The sequence below is a fragment of the Manihot esculenta genome, chromosome 8 (assembly GCF_001659605.2).
Source record: "Manihot esculenta cultivar AM560-2 chromosome 8, M.esculenta_v8, whole genome shotgun sequence".
NCBI lineage: Eukaryota > Viridiplantae > Streptophyta > Magnoliopsida > Malpighiales > Euphorbiaceae > Manihot > Manihot esculenta.
Window position 1 is genome coordinate 22,464,552 of NC_035168.2, and position 16,269 is coordinate 22,480,820.

General features: G+C 35.5%; 2 protein-coding genes across 2 annotated transcripts; both read right to left on the reverse strand.

The window, feature by feature from the left end:
* Window positions 1-3,231: 3,231 nt before the first annotated feature.
* On the reverse strand, window positions 3,232-6,122 carry LOC110620545 (probable protein phosphatase 2C 23). Its single transcript, XM_021764334.2, has 4 exons — window positions 4,358-6,122; window positions 4,165-4,278; window positions 3,820-4,084; window positions 3,232-3,656 (listed from the first exon to the last, which is right to left on the reverse strand). Exons 1-4 carry the CDS (start codon window positions 5,888-5,890, stop codon window positions 3,541-3,543), a joined length of 2,028 nt encoding a protein of 675 aa, XP_021620026.1. The 5' UTR covers window positions 5,891-6,122; the 3' UTR covers window positions 3,232-3,540.
* A 474-nt stretch (window positions 6,123-6,596) lies between these two features.
* On the reverse strand, window positions 6,597-9,309 carry LOC110621477. Its single transcript, XM_021765759.1, has 4 exons — window positions 8,976-9,309; window positions 8,181-8,885; window positions 7,628-8,071; window positions 6,597-7,240 (listed from the first exon to the last, which is right to left on the reverse strand). Exons 1-4 carry the CDS (start codon window positions 9,307-9,309, stop codon window positions 6,597-6,599), a joined length of 2,127 nt encoding a protein of 708 aa, XP_021621451.1.
* Window positions 9,310-16,269: the final 6,960 nt, after the last annotated feature.

Here is a 16,269-nt window from a genome sequence, read left to right on the forward strand (position 1 = left end):
GATATTCTGATATTCAGAAAATAGGGTTTACCGTGATTATGTGAGCTTAAGTGGAGAGGAAAACCTTCCTCCCATTTTATCTCTTTTCCTTTTGTCTGCTAGTGACGTCTAACGGCTTTGCTACTACAATGTTACATGTCTTTATCACTCAGATCCGTACATACGGACGCGTCAGAGCCCCTCTCCATACCAGTCGACTATTTAATTTTCTCAGCGCACATGCGGATAGAGCTGCGAAATGACTAGGCCTGTGGTCCTTCCTCACATCACATCATCGGATTGAACTTCTTTCTATTGGACCTGGGCTCGCGAGCGGCCCAATCTATCCCGCGTGTCTGAGTCAGGGTTTAAAATGCTAGACCGGTTAGCTGAATTGGATTTCTAGAGTTTTGGACCTGCTTCACTTCCTTAAACCTGATATTTTCAGGGTGAATGAAATCTGGCGGTCAGTAAAATGCTATATAAATATTATATAAATTAAATATCAATTAATAATAAATAATTATTGACTATCATCTATATTAAATAATTAAATAATATTTTTATCATCTCTTTAAATAATTATTTTGTGTTGCGTTTCTCGCATTTTTAGAAACGAGAACTTAATGTTGACAATACACCAATTCAAATTTGAATATAAGCACAAGTCCTAGTGGCTGATTTTTTATTTTAATCCATTAAAAAGTCAAGGGTCTTAATTTTGGCACAGAAAATGGCATTGCAATATAGATTACCATTAAGTAAACAAAAAACATGGTATTGGTTTAAAGACTAACTAATAATGGTTCTTTTGACTATCACCATCAATCCCAACCACACTCCCTTTGTATCTTTTTTTTTTTCAATTATTATTTAGCTAATGTAAGATGATTTAAGCTTAATGCCACTTAACCCTTTTGCCCATTCAACCACTTCAGAACCTAACCTTCTCAGAAATATTTAAAAATGGAAAAATATTTTTCATATTTTGAATTTTTTTCTCTATGAAGTTTGATGATGTTATGTTAAATGAATGATTGAGACAATGCAAAGTCTTTAGATTAAAATAAAGTTTCTTATGAATACCCAGTTGGATGAAATCATAATCTGACTCATCTTTCATCATCAACAACTGAATTTGTTTTGATTAGGAAGCTTATGACTTTTGAGCTGTTTCTTTTTTTTTATTATTTTTTTAAGGTGAATTATTAAAAAGATATTGAAAATTTGGCTTCATATGCACGTTCATTTCTATTATATATTTTAGAAAAATTAGTTCGTTTAATTCTTATATTATCATTATTTAAAATTATGAAATTTGAATAGCCAATGCATTTTAAAATATTATAATTTAAAACTAAGACATCATTAAAATTTAAAATTTTGAATATTAATTAAGTTGCAGTAAAAAAAGTTAGTGTCTTGTACTTTTTAATATTAGTGATATTGAAGTTTTATTTAAATTCTTTCGACTTTAAGTTCAAATCAAATAAATAAATATATAAATTTTTTTAAACAAAAATAATTAGAAACTAAAGGAAAGTAGTTAGTTAGGAGAATTCGTTATGGTGCTACATCTGTAAACATAGATAAGTGTGAGCGACTTCATCGCATGCAGACAAATATGAACTATTGTGGTCTGATACAGATATAAATAATTTTTTTTTTTTAAATTTGATAAGCTGAAATCTAGGAAATATAATTTATTGTAATTGTATAAATTTGACTAAAAAAAATTTATTTTTATTCTTATTTTCTTTTATCTGTTAATAATGTCTAATTATTTTTTTATTATAATGTCATATATTTATGTCACTCAGATTCACACGTATGGATGTGTCAGAACTCCTATTCATATCAGATGACAATTAAACTGCGAGATGACCGAATTTGCTTCACTAACTCTTGTCATGTTATCGGACTAGACTTTTCTTATATAGACTCATTCGCATAATCTGTTTGGTCTACTTCATATTACCGATCTGAAATACGCAGCGTGGGACTAATTTGCTTGAATAAAGTCTGATGGGTCTTGAATCAGCATTTTTTTTAAGAGTCTGACCTTATTCTCGAATGTAAGAAATTCGGCGGTCATTAGAAACAATAGAAATATTTCATTTAAAATCCAATCGAAGTATAATTTATTAAATATTATTATAATTATTAATAGTATTAATTTTATATAAGTCTTATTATTATTAATTATTAAAATTTATTTATTATAATTTAAAAAGGTAAAATAAAATAATATAAATTTTTTTATCCAATTAAGGATTTTGAATTCAAATTTGAATGTGAAAAATATGCTACTTTTGAAACTTAAAGAATGAGTATTTTTTTCTCCTTCAGTGAATTTACCTGACATAAATGCAAATTAATCACATTAGTTTTATATTCTAATATTAGGTTTTTTTTCTTTTTCTTTTGTTTATATGGAGTGAGGCTGTTCTTTTTGCTGCTCTGGCATGAAATTGATTTTACAATGGCAACCAACAAAAATTCTGATTCCTTAGTGGACTTTGCATACAGAATCCCTTTTACTTTTTAGGTTGATGAACACAGATATTGGATTTTGTTGGAATCACTTTAGTTAGGCCATTTAGTTCCTTATTCCCATCTCCCTCTTTCCTCATCAAAATACACAATAAAAACTAAAAACAATCTATGTAAATGGTTGAATTAGTTTTAGGGATGAGAGGTCACCAACTAATAATATGTTATTATGTTCAAAATCAAATGATTAACATATAATTATGGTAAATTAATGAAAAAAAAAGTGAAGATTAAAAAATAAAGACTTGAGATTTAAAAAGAATTATTTACACTTAGACAAGTAAAACTAAATAATAAAAAAATATTTATATAACCAAATTTAATTAATTTGAAATTAAATTTTAATTGTTTGTTGTCGTTATGAAATGATATATTATGCATTGACTACATTTTAAACAACATAAGAAATGAAATATAGTGCACTCACGTGCTGATAAGTGTATTGAAGTAAATCTGAAAAGTTTCAATTCAATCAATCAATTCCATTTAAACAAAAAAAAAAGAGATGAGATATGACAGAGTGGCATGAGATCTCTTAACTAGAATTTGAAAAAATATTTTTAAAACTCAAAAGAAAAATATTTTTTATTTTAATGAACTTGTTCTGCTGAATTCAAAGTAGTTGAGCTAAGAAATTTTGAATATCACATAGCAAAAATAAAAAAAAAAAATCTTGGGATTTTGAAAATTTAGTAAGTAAACTAACATAATTTTCTACAATTTCAGAGTATAATAGTATACCAAAACTTTATACATGCAATAAGAGCCTCAAGCCTCTCATCTCTAAGACTAGTTGGTATGTTACAATAGAAGAAATAAACTAAAAAGGAAAAAAAAAAAATTGTCAACCGTTATATGGATTCATAAATTTCACATATCTAGCTTTCTATGTGCCTTTTTTCTTTTAAAGGTGAGGTAATATCAGGAGCGAAAATTAAAAATTTTAGTCAATTAGAGAAAACTCAGACGACTAGAAAATTTGTAGAGCAAAAAAACACTTGGTTTTATTTACACAGATGACCGCCAAATCCTGCCTTCCAAAGAAATAATTATAACAGAAACATCGTCATGGTAGCGGCGCCGATCACCTTGCCGAATAGCCAGCAACTCATGGAAGTCCATCCCTGCAAAATATGATATCATCAGATTTCTTGACATATCACAGTTCTAGACACGACTTCAATACTGCTAAGATAAAACTCGTTGGTATCTATCATCGAATTTTATTTGAACTCAGCTGTTATAATTGTGAAATTCTTGTTAGAAGACTGTTGAATTAGTTCATACCAGCTCTTTTGGCTGCACGAAACAGAAGTTCCTCGATGAGATGCTGAGCAGGATCTCCTTCAGGAAACGCAGAAATGAACAATTCAACCTCTGAGACAGCTTCTTCATTGGTGAAATACTGGTATAGTCCATCAGATGACAGTATTAAAAACCTGTCTCTTGAGCTCAGTCTATGGTGATATAGTGATGGAAAACAAGAAATGTATGGAGAATTTCCAACGTAATCGATTCGAAACATCTCTAAGAGCAAATCATTCCACTTTGGCTGCAAAAACATTATAAGATTTTGAGATTATACGAATCAAAAGATCAAAGGAAAATTTCAGAAGATATCCTTCGAGTTACCTGCTTGAGAAAGCCAACTCCGAAAGCCCTCGTGACTTTCAAGTACCCTTTCACTCTATCATTCATTACTGCAGAAGGATCATCAGGATGTCGTTTCTTGATCCTTTGAACTTCCTGAAATGTGAAAAAGATCTTTTATCTTACCAATTAATACAATTAAAGATTTATATAAGAATAAAGAAGGATCGCCCACCTTATGCACGTAGGTGCTGTGATCCATGGTAAGCTGAACAGAACTCAAGCTATTAAATTTGCACAATTCATCACCATTGAAGACTTCGAGATCACGCATGGTTTCCTCAGTAATGACCTTCAAATCTTGGTTTTCACATTTCTGAGCCAAAACGGCTCGGCTATCTCCAACATTCATCAAGTAAACATCTTCTCCTTTCATCAACATTACCAAAACACAAGAACCCATTAAAGCTAACTCAGGTTTCGCTTCTGCCATCTTATCAGCAATTTCAAAGTAGGATTCTTCTGTCTTCCTCAATGCCTGAGAAAGTGCTTTCAAAACATCGAAATGGTTAACTCCATTAGAGTTAGAGCCTTTACGATTCAGTTCATCTTTTAATTTCCTATCAAGCTTCATTCTTTCTCTGTCCCATTCGCATCTCCATCTGCTCTGGCTCTCCTCCCATCTTTTTGCTGGTGCTTTACTCCTATGCCTCGAATTCTTCCCTTGCTTTATCTTTGGATGATGATTTAAATCAGTTGAAGGTGTAGCCTCCTCTGATTTCTCTGTTTTTGAAGTGGGTTCAAACTTGTCGCTCCATAACAGTCCCTTGAGCTCCTCATTCACATTAGTATAGAGATTGGAGAGCAAAAAATCTGGAGCATCAGGGCCGTTAAACCCATCATAAATCCCCACAAAAACGCACCCATGTTCTTCTGATATCACTATATGGACTCGATCTTCTCCAGCTTTCCCTTGTGCCCATTGAAGATTCTGGCTTTCCATTGAAAACAAGCTATCATCATCAAGCTCATTACTGGAACTCAACTGAGCACTCAAATTAGGACTACAACTGACTGGAACTGGTTTATTAACGCCTTTGATCGGTGCCATTATTGATTTTTTCCCTCTCGAGATGGTGTTCGATATTACTCTCTTTAATGTCTTTATGAAATTTTGCTTCTTGGTTTTAACTTGGATTTCTTCGATGCCAATGCTACCGTGAGAGAAGCTCCTCTGTATCTTACCACTACCGCTCTCCTTTTCTTTCTCTTTCTCCATCGAACCGGAATATAAGCTGCTGTCAATCGGCGCCGACACGAACCCGCGTTCTACGGGTCCTGAAAGAAATCCACGCTCGATTGGACCCGATAAAAAGCCTCGCTCAATCGGACTAGAACCTGGTACGAGCAGAGTAGAGCTGGATTGAAGGTGCCCACGAGGGACGGGCTGAAGAGGGACAAAGGCGAAAGAATCTGAGCTTTCAAAAGCAGAGGCCTCATCCAAACTGGAGCTGTAGAGACAAGCATCACTGAGAGACGTTGAAGTATTAGCGCTTACAGAGGCGCCAGAGATTGAGAAAAAGGCAGTGGTTTCCTCGGAGTGGATTTTGGAGTTGGACAAGCGATCCTGGTCGACTGGTATGTAGCAGAAGGAATGACCGAGTCCCTTATGGAGATGCTCGCCGACATAAACGGCGATTTCATGCCGGCGGGAGATATCCCCTGAGACAGCACAACAGTGAGTGACTTTTGTAACGCCGTTACCCATCTAAGAACAAATCTTAAAAAATCCCAGATGGAAAAATGGCTGCTTGTTGCTCCTTTTGTTTGGAATTGCAAAGACTATATTAGATTGTTCATTGTTTTGCAGAGAAAGCAAAGTGAACAAAGGAGAAGGAGAAGGAGAAAGAGAAAGAGAAGGGAAGAAGAAAAGGGACAACTCAATGGTGAATAAAAGAAGGAAAGAGAAGAGGGAGTTGACTTTTAGAGGAGGAGGGAGGGAGGGAGGGGAGCATTGTGGGTTTTACTTTGTTTTTAATTTAGATTAATTAAAATAATAGGGAGTGGCTAATGGGATAATTATTTAAGTGTTTATTGGAAAGTTGACTAAGGGAAGCGCGTGTAGAAAGTGGTAATAAAAATGCTGGAATCTCAGAAGTCAAAGGTTTGAGATATGATCTTATAGCATGTTCTTTTATGACTTGTTTTGTCCTTAATTTGTTCCTAGCTAAGCCTAAGGTATTTTTGGCTAATGCCATGCCCATGGAGGGCAGCATTACCTTACTAACTTCTTTCTATAATATCTTGTCATTTAAAATTTATTACTCAAATTAATAATTTTAATTTTTAAAAATTTATAATAATTTATAAAAAAACATTTAAATGATTATATTTTTTTACATATTAATAGAAAATTACTTATGAACTTTTTTTTTTAAAGCAGCTTTTTTTTTGTTATAAGATATATATCATTGCTAAAGGCCATCAAGTGGCAAGAAGAAAACAAAGTTCATCTGATACAAGAGATTTACTCTAAAAGAATTATCTTTGATAAACTTTTTGCAAAGAAGATGTGAAGCCTGATTGTAAGTCCGACGTACCCAAGAAAAAGAGATAAACTGGAAGGATTTAGCTATATCTAACGAGTCAGAGATAATATCTTGAATACTAAGGGGAACCGGGTTACCCCTACAGGCTTGAACTGTAATAAGAGAATCTCCTTCTATAATAGAGCGAGAGAAGCCTCTATTTTTGGCAAAAAGAAGTGCTTCTCGACAAGCAATGCTCTCAAATTGTAAGGGGTCTGAGATCGAGGCCCACGAACGACAGCACCAGTCAATAACACTTCCAGAAGGATTACGAACAATAACTGCAGTGGCTCCTGAATTCGAATTCTTGTCCCAAGCTGCATCGAAGTTAAGCTTTATGAAACCGAGAGGAGAGGGTTGCCAAGAGAGTTGAGATTGATGAACTAACAGCTGTTGATCCATTTCTGATTGATGCGAGGGGAGAGGAGGGTTGGAGGTGGCTTCTCTAAAATCGTCTCGACTTCTGATTGCCAAGCTAACAGACTCTTCAGCCGGTTTAGATATATGATTGAATGTAAAAGCAATCCTATCTTTCCATATTTGCCAAAGAAGGAAGGCAAAAAGTTATATTAGACTATCTGAATCTGATTCCTGGGAAAGAACATTACAAACTTCTGTCCATTTATCCATCATTGTTGAGCTCGAAAGATAAGAAGAACGAAGTTGCAGTGGAGAATTAAACCAAACTGAGATAGCATGAGGGCATGAGAAAAAAATATGATCAATGGATTCTTTCCCTCTGCAAAAAGAGCAAGTTGGGTCTATATGTTGGATCCGATGATGAAGGAGGTCTTTACAAGGTAGTCGCTCCAAGCAAAAAAGCTATAGGAAAATCCGAAGTTTACTTGGAACATTAGTCTTCTAAAGAGACTTCCAGAAGCAAGAATTGTGAGCTGAGGAACTTGAACTCAGATTACCATTAGATTCCATAGCTGCCCGTCTACTTAAGTCTTTAGCCTTCCAATGACCAGACCTGACTGAATAAACTCCGCTTTTCTCAAAATGCCATACCAACCGATCTTCCCTAGCAAAAATACTGAGAGGAATGGCTCTAATTTTCTCAACATCTGCTGGCTCAAAGTTTCGAGACAAAATAGTAGCATCCCAAAGCTTGGAAGATGGATTGATAAGCTGAACCACCCGAGTTATATGTGTATCATGTCCCTCTTTAAGATGTGGCTTGCCTGAAAAAAGAAGTGGAACCCATACGTCTTCTTTGCAGAAAATGTTCTTTCCATTATCGACATGCCAGCGAATGCCTTGATTGAGAATTTCTCTTCCCCATAGAACACTCCTCCATCCCCATGATGCCCTGTTCCCTTGGGTTGCTTGAAGGAATGATGAATGTGGATAATATTTACCTTTTAAAACTCTAGCCAAAAGAGAATTAGGATTAGAGAGAATTCTCCAACCTTGTTTAGCAATTAATTAAGGCCCTATTGAAGCTTTCCATATCTCTGAATCCTAAACCTCCTTCACCCTTTGATTCACAGAGTTTGGACCAGGCAACCCAATGGATCTTCTTTTCATTTTGCTGTTGACCCCACCAAAAATTGCTCATAATGCTATTAATTTTATCGCATAAGGCAGTGGGAAGCCGAAAACAGGACATGGTGTAAATAGGGATAGCTGATGATACTACTTTGATCAACACCTCTTTCCCGCCTTTGGATAGAAACTTTTCCTTCCACCCCGCACATGTCTTCTCAATGCGTTCTCTGAGATAACCAAATGTTTGAATTTTAGATCTGTAAAAATGAGCAGATAAACCTAGTAAACGAGCATTGACCTCTAAGTTATGAATACTCAGAGAAGAACAAATTTGTTGCTTCAAGATTGGAGAAGTATTGGGACCGAAGATGATAGTTGATTTAGCCAAGTTAACTGATTGCCCACTTGCTCTTGAGTAGTTATGCAAAATGGATTGGATTATATTTTCTTGCTCCATAGTTGCTTGTGTGAATAAGATGGAGTCATCTGCGAACAACAAATGCGATATAGATGGGCCATGTCGAGAAGCAGATAACCCTCTAATGGCTGAATTATTTAAAGCATGAGAAAAGCCTTCTGCTACTAAGAGAAAGAGGTAAGGGGATAAAGGGTCTCCCTGTCGAATATCTCTTGTTGGAGTTAGATACCCAAAGCGATGGCCATTAACCTGAAGAGAGAAGGTTACTGAAGAGACACATTGCATAATCCAGGATATCCATTTCTCATGAAAGCCAAAGCAAAAGAGCATATGCTATAAAAAAGACCACTCCACACATTCATATGCTTTACTCCCATCTAGCTTGATTGCCATTCCCGCAGACTTGCCATGTTTTTTCAATTTAAGCCTATGCATGATCTCATGGCAGATAAGAACATTGTCCGAAATCAGGCGACCTTTAATAAAAGCATTCTGTTCCGAACCCACAATAGAGTCCATCAAAGGTTGTAGCCTCAAAGTAAGCAATTTAGCAATAATCTTATAGAAAACATTGCAAAGGCCGATTGGTCGAAAATCTTTCATGGTTTTAACGGACTTGACCTTGGGAATAAGAGAAATAACCGTGTGGTTGGCATTCTTCAACATTCGACCATTATTAAAGAACTCCATAACCCCTTGAAAAATATCCCTACCAATGAGGTTCCAGTATATACACTACAACATATTACATCTCTAGTTACGATACGTAGCTACAAAAAAAATTATTGTGGCTAATATATTTATTTTATTACGGCTAAAAACCTATTGTGCCTAATTTAAACTATTTAGTAACAAAAATGCAACAATTATAACTAATATGTATTTTTTGTTTTATTTTATATATAATGTAACTGTTTGTTGACTATTTGCCATAATTAATTTTAGCTACAAAGTAATATCATAGCTAATAAATATAATAGCTATAAATTTAATTTTTTTGTAACAATTACTACCATTGTAGTCACAACACATTAATATTATAGGTAATAATTTTAATAGCCACGAAGCTAATATGATTGTAGTAATAATTTTTTTATTAGCTACAGTTTATTAGTCATTACAAAAAAATTGTGACAGAAACATAAAAATATTAGTCATATAATTATATTTGTCATAACTATTACTAAATCATTAGCCACAACATCGTAGCTAAATGAATTGTATGAGTACTATGATACTTTAGTTATAATTATCAAAGAGTCATAGAATTAGCTATTAAATTAGCCACAATTATATAACTACGATAGAATACTATAACTAATAAAATAATTTGGAGAATTACTCTAAGGTCCTCTAGGTATTATATATTGGTTTATCAAGTTCAAAAAATATGTTTAGAGGTTCTAAAAAATTTCATATAATATGTTTTTTTTTGTCTCTCAATCAATTTTTCTTCTATTGTCCATTTGTTTAGATAGAAAAGTTATTGAGAATTATTTTCTAACTTAAAAAGTTACATATTAATGAATCAATTTTAGTTATAATTATCAATTTTAGTTTTATTTTAATTGAAAATTTGAATAAATAATTTCTAATAGATAACAAGTTTGTTTATAATATATAAGTATAATATTTTGGGGTAAAAAAAGCATTGTTATTTATTTTACACCCATCATTTCTTTTTTAATGTTTAGACACTGTCGTTTATTTTGCGCCCGATTGTTTCTTTTTTATTGTTCTTGTCTTTAAACTAATTAAAGTGAATAATTAAAGTTTTATTTTAATTGAATATTTGAATAAATAATTACTAATGAATAACAAGTTTGTTTATAATGTATAAGTATAATATTTTGGGTATGAAAGGCACTGTAGTTTATTGTGCGTCCCATCATTTTTTTTAATGTTCTTGACTTTAAACTAATTTAAGTAAAGAATTAAAGTTTTATTTTAATTGAATATTTGAATAAATGATTACTTATGAATAACAAGTTTGTTTATAATGTATAAGTATAATATTTTGGGGTATGAAAGGCACTGTAGTTTATTGTGCGTCCCATCATTTTTTTTAATGTTCTTGACTTTAAACTAATTTAAGTAAAGAATTAAAGTTTTATTTTAATTGAATATTTGAATAAATGATTACTTATGAATAACAAGTTTGTTTATAATGTATAAGTATAATATTTTGGGGTATGAAAGACACTGTCGTTTATTGTGTGTCCCATCTTTGTTTTTAATTTTCTTGACTTTAAACTAATTTAAGTAAAGAATTAAAGTTTTATTTTAATTGAATATTTGAATAAATGATTACTAATTATTAACAATATAATATTTTGGGATAAGAAATGCGTTTATTGTGTGCCATATTATTTATTTTTTAATGTTATTGACTTTAAACTAATTAAAGTGAACAATTAAAGTTTTATTTTAAATGAATATTTGAATAAATAATGACTAATAATTATTATATTTTGTTTATAATGTATAAATATAATATTTTAGGGTAAGCAAGTCACTGTCATTTATTTTGGCCCCCATTATTTCTTTTGTAATGTTCTTGACTTTAAACTAATTAAAGTGAACCATTAAAGTTTTATTTTAATTGAATATTTGAATAAATGATTACTAATAAATAACAATTTTGTTTATAATGTATGAGTGTAACATTTTGGGGTAAGAAAGGCACTATCGTTTATTTTGCGTCCCATCGTTTATTTGTATTTTGCGTATAAATTAATTTTGAAGTTTTTTTTTTAAAATAAATTTATTTTGATGTTAAAAATACAGCTCTATAAAGGTGTGGTCATGATTTTTTTTCTTTTAAAAAAAATTCATAGCGTTTGATTTTGAATCTGCTTAAACAAATTAAAATTATTTTATTTTGCTTATTTAATTAAAAATATAAAATATTTTAATTACAGAAAAATAAAAATAAATAATATTATATTAATTAATAAAGGAAACCCTATTAATTAGTGGCGGCAATATAATGATAAGCTTGCTAATATATATATTTTTGGCTTGGGGGAATGAAAACCTTAAAATTAAAAATTCCCTCCCTACAGCTGCTACTGATTCATTCTTACTCATGATTCATTCTTACTCATGATTCATTCTTACTTATGATTCATTCAGTTTTCAATTTCTGTCCACTATTAAAAGGAGAAGCTCCCACTATCAAATCCAATCAGGTACGTTTAAAATTACAAAAGTCTTAAAATTAATGTTTCATTGTAATTGTTCTAGATTAAACACGTGAAAGACATCTGATATTTACTTTTCATTCGTTTTTTATCTGTTAAAAAGCTTTGATTCACTATTTTTATATTAATTTATCCTCTATGTTTAATATTCAATTTTTTCCATGAAGCAGAAGCAAACATCATGGCTTGACGATGCAAGTTGCGGAAAGGGAATTCCATCAATATTAACTTGAAAAATGAGACTGAAAATAATGTTAACCAGAACTTTCAAGAAACTCAAGAGTTACACCAAAATCAGGCTTCAAATTTTCAAGGTAAATAATATTTATGTGATTTATAAATTTTAAGTTGTTTTCATAAATAATTAGATGGCTAACTTCAATTTTTTTTTTTAGGGAATACTAGTCAGAAGACAATGAGGTATCATTATGAAGGCCATTTTATATTTTCACCAAATAGAATATATGAAAATGGTAGGTTCATGGAGAAACCTAATTTCGATGTTGATTTCATCTCATTTTTTGATATATTGGATGACTTGAAAAAGGATTGTGGGTTTGATGTTATAAAAGGAGATAAATTTTATTACTGGAAGGCTGATAAAGCTCTTAGTGATCTTGTAATACCCGGCTAGACTCCGGTATCGGAATTCCTACCGTCCGGTGGAATCTCGGATGTCGGAAGCCTCTAGTAGGGTAAAACCATGTTTTTATAAAATGTTTTAGTGTGTTTTATGTTTTAAGCATGAAAGAAAATGAGTTTTTGCATGAAAATAGCTTTGGAGGAAAACTCAGGTTCGGCCGCCGAACCTCAAGTTCGGCCGCCGAACATTCATGCACTTCGGGAGTGCTTTAGGCCCCCGAAAGCATAAGTGAGGGAAGTCCAGGTTCGGCCGCCAAACCTCAAGTTCGGCCGCCGAACATGGCATGCATGCGGAGGCACATTCGGCCCCCGAACGTGGCCTGGCCAGCCACTATAAAAGGGTCCCTTAGCCGAAAACGGGCGAGCCTTTCTCCCCGTTGTCGGCCAAGGTGAGCTCTCCACCGTCCCTCACCAATCTTTGATGTTTTTCCTCTAGATCTTTCAAGATTTTCATTTGTTTTAACCTTGTTTTGAAGATTCGAGCTTTTGAGCAAAGTTTTGGAGCTTGGAGGTTCAAGAACCCAATCTCTCCCACCTCTGAGTTTAGGTCGTCTCTCTCTCGATCTTCAAGAGGTAAGAGCCGATCTTAAGCTCATTGCATGTTTTAAGTAAGTTTTAAGTAGATCTATAGGTTAGAATGCATGTTTAGGTTATGGTTATGTTTTTGGGTATAAGTGTATGTTCATGAACAATGTGGATGCTTGATGTGTCGTAGATGGGGTTTATGATGGTTTGAGGTCCCTAGGAACATGTATGCTTGTGTTTGTGTGTTGTAGAATAGGTTTGATGCATGTTTGTAAGGTTTGGAGGCGAAATGTGCAAGGGGAGCCAAGTTTCTGCCCTTTGGCAGAAACCAGGTTCGGCAGCCGAAAGACTTTCGGCCGCCGAACATGGCTAGGGAGGCAGCCTTTCGGCTGCCGAAGCTTGCCCCCGAAAGGAGACTTTCGTCTCTGTCTGGTAGTTTCGGCCGTCGAAAGTGCCGCCGAACATGCACGAGTTTCGTCTCTGTCTGGGAGTTTCGGCCGCCGAAGGTGCCGCCGAACCTGCCTGACTTTCGGCTCTAGAGGGACTTTCGGCCGCCGAACCTGCCGTCGAAAGTGCCCTGTCCAGGCCTCTTTTGTATGTTTTTCTATGATTGTTTCATGATGTTTTAGGGGGTTTTTGGGGAGTAGTTTAGAGTTATGTTCAGGTATGTTTGGTCCCTCATTTGAGTCCACCTATGTAGGTTCGGACCCGAGGAACCGAGGACCCCAGCAGTGAGTTCAGCTGCTTCGGTGTTGTCAGAGTCAGCCAGAGGTGAGTGGAACTAAACTTAATCTGTTAAATTGAGAAATTAAATGTTTTATCATGTTTCATGCATCATGATTATGCAATAGGATGATTGCATTAGTTTTCACGAATATGCCGCATTGCATCGATTGTTGTTGATGTGGGTGAATATTGGATGACCCAATTAGTCCATGACAGGAAGACCAGGACCCCATTCTACGGCCTGGCATAGAGTAAGGAAAGACCAGGACCCCATTCTACGGCCTGGCACGGTTATGGGACTCGAAGACCAGGAGCCCAGAGGAGGCCCTGGGGCAATGGTAAGTAATGTATGTTATGACAGGAAGACTAAGACCCCATGCTACGGCCTGACACAGAGTTAGCTTGGACTAATTGGTGACAAGTTCACCCAACCCGTATGTGAATTGTCTGTGTTATGATGCATTTCATAGAGCATAGTGTTAATATGTTTTATAGTTCTTCTCACTGGACTTTTAGCTCACCCCTCTCCCTTTACCCCCAGGCTTGCAGGTACAGTATAGAGCAGGAGTCCGGATAGAGTAAAGAAGTCGTGTTTATGTAATAGCTAGCAATGGACATGATCAATTTGTAATGTAATGTCTTAATCAGTTTAGATATGTAATGAGATGATGTCTATGGATGTTAGAGGTGTGCTTGACCATAAGATTGTTGCTATCCCTTTTAATACATGATCTTAGAGATTTTTATGATGTTTATGTAAACCAACTCAGCATATGTTATGTCACCCATTGGGGGCACTGATGAGATCCCACAGAGGGATCAATGTTTATGATTTATGTTATATACAGTGCATGCACAGGTTGAGTTTAGTGTATGAATGGAAAGAAAAGTTTTAATTTTTATGTATGATTGTTGATCATGTATGGGATTATACAAGTTTACAGGTTATATGTCAGGCTTGCTACGGGTCCCGGCGGCCTTAAGCCGATCTGGATCCTAGTGCCGGTAGCTGTCCGATTTTCGGGTCGTTACAGAGTGGTATCAGAGCACTAGGTTCATATGGTCGGACCTAGAGTGTCGGGCTCATAGATGGTATAGAAGGTCAAGCACAATAGGAAAGATCATGTCCACTAGGATAGGATGTGGAGTCCTGTCTTGTATGATGATGTGAAGTGCCATGATAATATGCATGTGCATTAATGATATGCTATGATATGTGATGTATGTGATGAGGGTTCATGTGTGTCCACATGAACCATATGATGCTAATGTTTGCTTGTTATGTGCTGTCTTTCAGAAAGCAGGATGAGAGGAACTCGTCGATCTGCATGATTGACTGGAGTGCCACCTGAGGATGAGGGCATGAGCGCCCATCCTCCAGCATTGCCTAGGGCAATGTCTAGCAGGTCTAACAGAGAAAGGGCAGCAAGAGACCCTAGAAGGTCTTTGGATCTGGGTAGAAGCAGATCAGTCAGAGGAACAGTTCAGGGAGGAATGTCAGAGGACATGGGGGATGATATGGATGTAGAGCAGAGGAGGGATGGCAGTCTGGGAGTTAGCATGTCAGAAGAGGGAATGGGAGAGTTCCAAGGAGGCACTCAGGCCTCGGGATTTGTTCAGCCACCCCACTACCCACACTTGTCACAACATCCTGGGTATTCGATGGGAGGTACATCGGATTACCCTAGCTTCACCCCTTATCCCACACAGATGCCATACCCACCATACTACCCACCATATTCACAATACCCAATGTATCCACCCCCACCTTACTATCCAAATCCAGCAAACCCTACCTCAGAAAATGTTGCACCACCTCCACCACCTACAGAACCAGCAGCCCCAGTTACTCAACCTTCTAGACCTAGCTCAGCCAGTGGGAGCGGAGCAAGGTCAAGATGACCGATTACATGAAACTGGGTGCTCCTCAGTATGAAAAAGGGGATGACCCATTTGTGTATCTTGAGAGGGTTAAAGTGATCACAGAGGAGATTGGGGCTGATGATAGTAGAGCCATTCAGATGGCTGGGTTCACGCTTAAGTGCAAGAAGGCACGAGAGTGGTTCAAGAATTATGTGAACCCGAGAGTGGACAGCATGTCTTGGGAGGAGTTTGCAAACGAGTTTGCAGGATGGGCTTTTCCCGATAGTTCAAGGGAGCTGAAGATGATAAAGTTTGAACAGTTGAGGCAGACGGATGAAATGAGTGTAGAGGAGTACACCGACAGATTCTTGGAGCTGTTGCCTTTTGCTGGGCAGAGTCTGGATACAGATTCGAAGAGGTCAAGGAGGTATGTCATGAAACTCCATTCCAGGTATTCCTCCTTGATTCAGTCAGTGGACAGGGAGAGATTCCATACCATAGTAGATATGGCCAGGAAAATGGAGGCCAGTGCCATCGTTCAGGGGACAGTTAAGCAGTCAGTGGCACAGTCTTCTGGTCCTAAAACTCCGGGTGGGGGAAGATTAGATCCCTCTACCCTGAGTGCAGTAGCTTCAGGCAGTAAGAGATGGGGTAAGCCCAAGGGTAAGAAGAATAAGTTCTGGAGTAAAGT